The 9,624-nt window shown below is 42.6% G+C and overlaps 1 protein-coding gene across 5 annotated transcripts; it reads left to right on the top strand.

Moving 5' to 3' along the window:
* Nucleotides 1-237: 237 nt before the first annotated feature.
* On the top strand, nt 238-9,561 carry LOC134867060 (RCC1 and BTB domain-containing protein 1-like). Of its 5 annotated transcripts, none has more exons than XR_010166111.1 (13): nt 238-342; nt 1,258-1,497; nt 2,358-2,508; nt 2,588-2,754; nt 3,509-3,667; nt 3,753-3,860; nt 5,241-5,383; nt 5,463-5,653; nt 6,511-6,637; nt 6,723-6,874; nt 7,367-7,497; nt 7,630-7,737; nt 8,024-9,561. XR_010166111.1 is itself a non-coding variant. In XM_063887347.1 (13 exons), the coding sequence occupies exons 2-13, from the start codon at nt 1,372-1,374 to the stop codon at nt 8,055-8,057; spliced, it is 1,632 nt and encodes a 543-aa protein (XP_063743417.1). In that variant the 5' UTR covers nt 238-342; nt 1,258-1,371; the 3' UTR covers nt 8,058-9,561. The 5 variants fall into 5 exon arrangements, 4 of the variants coding, with proteins under 4 accessions (XP_063743417.1, XP_063743418.1, XP_063743419.1 ...); XM_063887347.1 differs by having other exon boundaries at nt 7,367-7,532; XM_063887348.1 differs by lacking the exon at nt 7,630-7,737.
* Nucleotides 9,562-9,624: the final 63 nt, after the last annotated feature.

Here is a 9,624-nt window from a genome sequence, read left to right as displayed (position 1 = left end):
GTTTTTCTATTAATAGCCACTCAGGACTCCCATACTTTCCTTTGATAAGTCGATAACATTTGGTAGAAAGTTCTGGAAAATCATTTTAGTGTAAAAAAAAGAAAATCTCCTCGTGCGAATATTGATTATACCGTCCTTTCAGAGCTTGGAGTCAGATCGATCCCTCCAGCTGAACTAAATCTGCGATCGATTACTTTGGTCTTCTGATCACGTGGCTTTATTTCTTCTCCACATTTCCGCAAATAAGCCTCGGTCAGCGGCAGCAGAAAGAAGCGGAAATCCCGCCAACAAACCTGGGAGAACGTGAGTCCCAAAACCACCGGAAACTTACACGCTTAAGAGGTAATTTCAACCAAATAATGTTATTGTTCTGTAGCGTTGAAAGCGGTTAAACTGCAAGTTGTCAGGGATAAGTGTTGCTGTCAACACGGATCAGTCTACTCTAGACTCACTTTGTTGTGTCAGTGCTGAATAATGCGTTTGCAACAATGGCCAACATTAACAGACTAACTGAGTGAATAGGTCCATGTTTGCTGCTGTTTTGATTTAAAATAGGCAATAGTGGTGTGACACATGCAATCTGTGAGTTTCAACACCTTTAATTCCTCAGAAATGCTTAATCCTCTCAGAGATCATAAGCTGTTTTCACCAATAACAGATTCAGTGACACAGGCAATACTATAGCGGTTAAAAACCACAATCTAAAACAGGTGACACCTCTCAGTGTATTAGCACTTACGCTCACAGTGGAATAAAAGCGACATTTAACAGCAAAATGTATGATTTGACTTTATAAAAATACATTTATAACACTAGACTGTCATCTTTAGTTTACACATTTAATTACTCATATGCACTTTTGGTCCAACATCCGACTTCAAATTAGCCCTAACACGGCCATCTAACTAGTTCATGGTCTAAGGATAAAAATGGGTTTGCATACTACTTGTTTTCTCCAGGTTTCTACATGTAACTGTAACTGAGCCATCTGCTGGTGAATCCTGTCAGGATCAGGACATTTGTAGATCTCTCTGAAATTATTTGTTGGATTTGGGGGCCTCTAAATAGTTAACTAAATCGCTGTTATTATGTGAACACACTTGAACATCACTGTGTCTTTGAAGCCCGTCTGTCCTAAAAGTATTCCAATTTTGAAGATAGGATTCTTGACTCACTGAATAATGTTGATACTGTAAAGGTTACCAGATGTCCTTGATGCTCTCTGACTGTGCGTTTTATTTTAACACCCTCTCACAGCGGTGACTGCAGCGCTGGCAGCTCTGACCCCCCCCCCCCCCCCAAACCCTCCTCCTGCCGATGTCCCCCTCCCAGCCTTTGCACTGAGGTTCACCCCCCTCCACAGAGAGCGTCATGGTGGATGTAACCAAATGGCCCATTTTCAGTCTGATGGGGCCCCAGGAGCTCTCCACGATACGGAAAGCCTGCGTGTTTGGGACGTCTGCTAATGAGGCCATCTTCATCACTAAAGATGATGAGGTGAGGCGTCAGAGGGAAAACAGTGCTGTGGAGTTAATCATGCAATAGAGAAGCCATCTTTACTGGTGCGTAACTAAGAGTAAGAGGCTCTTGGACTCACAAGTTTCACGTTCCTGTTATTGTGTTCAGCATATTGTGGTTTTTAAAATTTGATCATTTGCATATCAATTAGTTTCCCTGAACTCTTTAAGAACACTTTTTATTGCATGCCTTCACTGTGAACAAAGAATCCAAGTGCATGATGAAAAACTTGATTTCATTTAAGTTAATTGGGCTTTTTTGTTGTTATAAAAAACCCTATTATTACTACTACTATTTCCTGGACTTACTAATTCCAAATAACTTTTATTCCGTGTGTCTGTATTAATGGCAAGTGCTGGCTTACTCTGCACTATAAGGACTTTATAAGGATTACATATGTCATAATATAGTGTTTACAGTTTATTCTGCTGCCCTTAAGAAGACAACCCTTCAGATGCAACATGTCAGCAAACATGCTCCTTAATTAGTTGCTGTTTCCCAGACATAAATAGGTTTCATCTTGAAAGTTAAGCTTCATAAAAAAAAGATCAAAATCAGCAGTAAAATGTATCTATTTTTCATGCTATTTATCAAAATCTATGGATCATTTAATAAGTATTCTATATAAATATGAAAACAAGCTGTAGGCCTGTGCTCCTTGTCCTTGTGTTGTCACCTCTCTGTATCAGGATGTTTACAGTTAGCTCTTATCAGCACCGCCTGATGTTTGTGTTTCTGGAATGTGACCTGGGACCTACTCGGCTCAAAAAGGCTTCCTCTACTCGGCTTATCACTGTTACATGCTCTCTCTCTTTTGTCCCTCCTCTCTCCTCTCTCAGGTGTATGTGATCGGGCTGAACTGCAGCAGCTGCCTGGGGACAGGGGACAGTCAGAGCACCATTGTTCCCAAGAAGCTGGACTTCCTGAGTGGGAGGAAGGTGGTGAGCATGAGCTACGGCAGCGGACCCCACATCCTGCTGGCCACAGAAGGTAGCTGCACAGAAACACCCTTATTCCTCCTCTTGGATTAAAAAGTGCTGCAGAGTGACTCATCGTTTTGTGGTTTCAGATGGAGAGCTGTTCGCCTGGGGTCATAACGGCTACAGCCAGCTTGGAAACGGGACGACCAACCAAGGAGTCGCTCCGGTGCTCGTGTCGGCTAACCTGCTGAATAAGAAAGTCACGGAGGTGGCCTGTGGCTCTCACCACTCCATGGCTCTCACTGACTCAGGAGAAGTGAGTGTTTGCAGCAGGGACCTGTGTGAAACCTTTCTAATGAGGCATGTGACTCAGATTTGGCCAGAGGCTGCGCTGAGTCATAAAGACCATCTGAGCAGGAGTTGATCCGTTTGAGCTGAAAAACTTAGAAAACAGCCTGAAAGTACACTATTGTGCAACAAAATACTTCAAACATCGTCCGTTTCGTACTGTAGCATGCTGCTATCCTGCTGGTTCCCAGATACAACAACATGTTTTATATACTGTGCTTAAAATGTGTAAACAGAAGAGATTAGAGTTTGATTTTCCAGGACACTCATTTGTTTTGGGACCAATAGTGAAGGTATCAATTTTATTGTCCAACGCTAATCAAAAAAGCAAATAATATCACCAAAATGTGAAGTCGCTTATATATTTTTCAACATTTCCTGCCGACACAAAAGCAACCAGATCTCTTTTTGTTTTTGAATCGTGGCGACACATGTAGGACTTATTCAGACCTTCAGGGAGAAGCATGAAATGTGTATTTACTGTAGTTAATTCCCAATCATCAGCCCATCTGATCCACTATCATTGCTCTTAGGATAAGTATTAAAAAAGACTTCATTATAAAATGCATTCATTGCTGTCACATCGTTTAAATACTGGTGTTGGTTGCAGTCCCCCTTAAGGAATATCAAAGTGTGCATTTTATAGCATAGGGTACATGTGCGGATAGATTCTATTTTGTGTAATGTCATAATAACTGTCTACCGTTCCTCTTCTTCTTCAGGTATATGCATGGGGCTACAACAACTGTGGTCAGGTGGGTTCAGGCTCCACAGCGAACCAGCCGACCCCCCGCAGAGTGTCGAGCTGTCTGCAGAACAAAGTGGCCGTCAGCATCGTGTGCGGGCAGACCTCCTCTCTGGCGGTGGTGGACAACGGAGAGGTGACTGTTTAAAGTAAACTGGAGCTGTAAACACACGGCTATCCGCCTCCACCACAGCTCTGATGACCTCTCTGTGTTTCTGCAGGTCTACGGTTGGGGCTACAACGGGAACGGGCAGCTCGGACTCGGAAACAACGGGAACCAGCTGACTCCCTGCCGCCTTGCAGTGCTGCAGGGTTTATGTGTGCAGCAGGTTAGAGATCAGAAACTCACCAAAACATACACTGCCCGGCCAAAAAAAAGGTCACAAGCCTGTAGGGGGCAGTGCTATGATCTGGGGGTTGCTGCAGTTGGTCTGGTCTAGGTTCAGCAGTGTGCCCAAAGAATGAGGTCAGCTGACTACCTGAATATACTGAAGGACCAGGTTATTCCATCAATGGATTTTTTCCCTGATGGCACGGGCATGTTCCAAGATGACAATGCCAGGATCCAACGGGCTCAAACTGTGAAAGAGTGGTTCAGGTAGCATGAGACACCATTTTCACACATGGATTGGCCCCCACAGAGTCCAGACCTGAACCCCATTGAGAATCTTTGGGATGTGCTGGAGAAGACTTTGCGCAGTGGTCCGAATCTCCCGTCATCGATACAAGATCTTTGCGAAAAATTAATGCAAGACAGAAAGAAATGTTGTGACGTTGCAGAAGCTCGTGGAAACAATGCCACAGCGAATGCGTGCCGTAATCAAAGCTAACGAATGGCCGGGCAGTGTATATTTAAGATTCTCATCTCACCTATGCTCACTGCTGCATATTAGCGCAATATAGATTTCTAATGGAGAGGGGTTATATTAAGAGAAAGACATTCAGAGTTCTTCTCGATTTTGAAAGTTAAAAGTCAGACCTTTTTCAAAAAATGAATTCCCTGAGACTAAAATGACACATTTATGGTAAAAAGGAAATGTGGTTAAATAATGTCATTTTCTTCTAGGATAGTTGAATCAGGTCATCCACTAAAGAAATAATATAGTGCTTATTATATCTACTCCACCTGATTAACCATTAGGAGTTGCTAAACCAATTTAGTCTTTTCCTAAAGAACCTGAAAACATAAATCCCTAACACTTCTTAAACTTTCTACAAACAAGTATGCTCCGTCACCTTTTTATGACCTCCCCCTTAAGAGGATAAGAGGATTACAGAAGAGCACAGCATAGACAGACGTGACAATTAACCCTAGTTGTTTTAATGTAGAACTGTGTCGCTCATGAAGAGGCAGTTTGCAGGTACACTTTGATTGTTCTTCAGTAAAATAATAAATAAATACTCCTGTTAGGATTCTTCAAGACTTCAAAACAGGTTTTTAAATTCCACCTCCTTAATCCTATTAGTGATATACTATTATTTCAGAAGTAACCGAAAGTGATACCTTCTTTTGTCTTACCAAGAATACAAGAAGGTACACAATTAAGTCTTCACAGTTAAGAGATTGGGGACCTTTTTAAAGTTAGCAAAACTTTATTATTAATCCCAAAGCAGATTTAGCTTTAAAATGTGTGATGTTCCTGTGTGTGTATTAGATTTAGCTGGTTCACACTAAGTCTTACATCTGGAGTTTCTGTTTCCCCCTCCAGATTGTCTCCGGCTATGCCCACTCTCTGGCTCTCACAGACGAGGGGCTGCTGTATGCCTGGGGGTCCAACACTTACGGACAGCTGGGCACCGGCAACAAGAGCAACCAGCTGAGCCCGCTGCTCATCATGACGGAGAAGGAGCGGTGAGCGTCACCACAGGCTCAACAAATTCCTCTCCTCCCTGCCTCTCCCTCTCTTACTCTCCACTCGTCCTCCCTGCAGGATCGTGGAGGTCGCCGCCTGCCACTCCACACACACTTCAGCCGCTAAGACTCAGAGCGGTCAGGTGTACATGTGGGGCCAGTGCAGGGGCCAGTCCATAGTGCTGCCTCAACTCACACACTTCACCTGCACCGATGATGTGTTTGCCTGCTTCGCCACGCCCTCAGTCATGTGGAGGCTTCTCTCCATGGGTAAGACAAGGGGCTCATTTGGTAACTGGTGAATGGACTGCATTTCCACACCTCTATTCCACTCATTGCAACCCCTCAGAAGCAGCATTTACACACATTCATACACAGGCATTAGCTGCCATACAAGGGCCACCTGCTCAGGAGACACACTGTTGGCCATCAGGAGCACTTTGACAGTTTTCTAGGGATGTAGAAATAGTCGTTATTAAAGGACTCAATGTGAAGGTTGGTTGTGTTCAATGCACAATAGTTACAGCATAGTTGTTAGCAAAAAAACTCCCAGGCTCGTCCAGCATGCAAATGTATGCAAATGCAATATATTTATACATACAAAGAATGACAATAGTGCAAACTACATAAACCTCATATTAGTTGTAGGTTTCTAAAGACTATTTTCCATGTTTTTGAAAGATCCTCTCCATTTAAACCCCAAGTAATTATTTACTTATTAACTTGACTTTTTTTTCCTGACTTTTTCCCCTGTTGTAAGAGAGAAGAAAGACACATCTGTTTCTTATTCACTCAGACGTCCCAGCATGCACAATATCATCAGTATGAAACTAAAGAAGCCTCTGAACACATGTTTGTAAATTCAGTTCATCTGAGATGTGTTAGCATTTCATTTTGGGATTATTTTAAATGTTATCTTTATTGGTTTTGTAACATAACAGTCACAGGCTTGAATAAAAAAAGAAAGCTATGAACACATAAAAAAATCCTCATGAAAAGAAACAAGCTATCTGTGATCCTTCGGTTTCTGTTGGTGTAATATAAGAGTCATATGCTGTTGTTCTATCTTCCTGATGCTGCAGCCTGATGTGTGTGTGGGTGTGTGCGTTGGTGCTTCCTCCCTGCAGAGCACGATGACTTCTTGACCGTGGCTCAGTCTCTGAAGAAAGAGTTTGACAACCCGGAGACGGCCGACCTCAAGTTCTGCGTTGACGGCAAATACATCTCCGTGCACAAAGCGGTTCTGAAAATCAGGTCAGGGACTTCATCTCACGGCTGTCCGTCAAAGCCATGAACTTTACCAGAACAGAAAGAAGTAACTTGAGTTTCTCTCCTGAAGGTGTGAACACTTCAGGTCCATGTTCCAGTCGCACTGGAACGAAGACATGAAGGAGGTGATCGAAATAGATCAGTTCTCCTACCCGGTGTACCGCTCCTTCCTGGAGTTCCTCTACACCGACTCTGTGGAGCTGCCTCCTGAGGACGCTATCGGTCAGAACCACCTTACACCCTTACTGGCTTTAGTTTGAATGGTGGTTGTTATAAAGGGGATCTATTATGCTTTTTGGGGTTTCCCTTTCCGGTAGTGTGTTATACAGATTTTTGTGCATGTATCCCCCTGACACCGCCTGACACCCCTCCATTGGACTCCTTTATTTACTTCAAGATCATAGTGACATTTATATGTAAAGCTCAGGCTTCTATTGTCAGCGCTCCACACATTGTAGTGATAGTCTAAGGGGTGGGACATCTCTAAACAGTTGACCAATGACAACAGAGCCGGCCAGCTAACCAATCAGAGCAGACTGGGCTCTGGTTTCAGACAGAGGGTGAAAAGAGGTGTTTCAGCACAGGCAGTATGAGTGAAATAAAGAGCTTTCTGAACATTTAAGCCACAGTCGAGGCACAAAATACAAATATGAATCTGGAAATGTGCATAACAGGCCCCTTTAACTTACCATGTTATTATCTCTGCTCCTTCAGGGCTGCTGGATTTGGCCACGTCCTACTGTGAGAACCGCCTGAAGCGTCTCTGTCAACAAATCATCAAGAGAGGCATCACCGTGGAAAACGCCTTCTCGCTGCTGGCGGCTGCGGTGCGCTACGATGCAGAGGTCAGAGGTCACCGACAGCCTACCAACTACCACCTGTTTGTATCAGAGCACCCCTGCCGGCACATAGTTAAAGGAAAATAATTGATTTCTAATCCTTTGTTTTGAGTATCAAAATGTTTATTCATACCACAGCAGGACCTTAACAGCAATGCTGCATCAAAGGTACAGAGAAGATAAGGAGCAGGAAAAAATAGGGAAGCTAACATATTGCTGCTACATAAGGAAATGGATTAGAAGTAGGTGAGTAGGAGATGCTGTAACATGCAGACACACACAAGGAGCGCATCAGATATATTATTTGCTTATGATTATTACATATTTTAATCCAATAAGACATGCTTATCCCCTGGGAAACTGCATTCATTTCTGATGCTCTGGACTTTGGTTTGTTATTTCCCTGATATTAAGATGTGAACAAACCGGTCAGTTATTGCGCTACGGCCCTAAAGCCTCTCCAAAAAAAAAAGAACATGGGGCCAACATGAAGAAACCTTTTCTAATCTGTGCTCTTATCTCTGTCCTTCAGGACCTGGAGGAGTTCTGCTTTAAGTTCTGCGTGAACCACCTGACCGAGGTGACCCAGACCGCCGCTTTCTGGCAGATTAACGGCGACCTGCTGAAAGATTTCATTTGTCGAGCCAGCCGCTGTGGAGCCTTCAAAAACTGACCAATCATAGACTCATTATAGACTCAGAGGCAGAGGATGCCGTGAAGACTCTAGGAGAGACTTCTTAAAGGACTCTGTCACTCTCATTCTGCTGGAAACACCTTCTCTGACGGGTGGTTACACAACCTTTTAGACACATCCCTGTCAGATTATTCCTTTCATCCCACACTTTTTCTAGACGTGAGTGGACATCCCACATTGCAGTATTTTTTCCACAGTGTCTGACTTCTGCTTACTTAACACATATTGTGTAAACACAGGGTTTATATGCATTGCGAGACTTGCTATCGCTTGATCGAGTTGTTGTTTTCAACTTGAAATATTCTCACCAGTTGCCTGATATCACTTTACCTTTTTCTATTGCTGACCAACTTACTTCTTTAGTGTTTGCACTTGTTTGAAATATGATTTTGTTTCTTTTCACTGAAAGAAAGCAGCATGGTTTGGGTGTGCCATCTGAAAATGTGGATGACGTTTGAGGCTGTTTGCACTTTCAGACGTCAGGACAGAGCAAGTGTTTTGCAGACTGGACGTTCATATATCAACAATACAGATTCAAGCCTTAATTCAAAGGAAAATGTGCCACCTTGAATGTTGAGGTCCAATCAGTGTTGACTTGTAAATGTTAATTGAAGCTATAAATCCCTCAGTGTGCGCTATATTGGCCCAGTAATCTGAGTCCTCCGGGAAGCATTTTACTCATACAACTCATCCCTTTTGATCAAATTAAGAGATGTATCTTTTAGTTCTTTACATCCAACCAGGTCACTTTAAATAACTCCATAGGTTCAGGAAAAGCACTCTTTTCAGCTTTTAACAGCAGGCACTGAGGATTGTATTCAACCACAATGTTCGACATCCAGAAAAAAAGTGGCACATTTTCTCTTTAATTCTGTCTAGGTCAAACTCCAGTGAGATTCTTAGTGCTGCTGGTTGAGGTGTGATCTTGTTTTGGTTGTAAAACTCGGGTTTTTTTTAAGTGAGTTTTATACTCAAACTGTTACAAGTGTGAAATGATGGATACCACATATTAGACAATCTTGTTTTGTGCAGCTACAACTCATACCATTCAGAAAGCTTCTCCAATTTGTGCGTGATGATAAGTCAGCGGTAATGCAAAGGACGTTAACATTTAAAATCAGTTTACAGTGAGACATGAGGCCTTGCAGAAGCTTGAGCTGACTTGTCTTGGTGGATGAAAAAGTTTCTGTCAGTGTTAACATTTACTAAGTTGAGTGACACGCCGTGAGAATGTGGAAGAAAATGTTCGCTCATTTTTCAATTGTGACATTTTGTGACCTTTTCCCAAACAAATGAAGAAAAATGAAACTTTGGTCACCTGTAAGCAAGTATTTTTGAATAGTAATAAACATATTGCAATCAACCAAAATGGAAAATATGTATTTTTTATTATGTGTCATATTATATTTAGAGAATTGAGATTGAGTTTTACACGTGAG

Source organism: Eleginops maclovinus, chromosome 7, assembly GCF_036324505.1.
Source record: "Eleginops maclovinus isolate JMC-PN-2008 ecotype Puerto Natales chromosome 7, JC_Emac_rtc_rv5, whole genome shotgun sequence".
In the NCBI taxonomy this organism is placed as follows: Eukaryota; Metazoa; Chordata; class Actinopteri; order Perciformes; family Eleginopidae; genus Eleginops; species Eleginops maclovinus.
The sequence above is the reverse complement of the archived record's forward strand: the minus strand, read 5'-3'. Positions and strand labels throughout refer to the sequence as shown.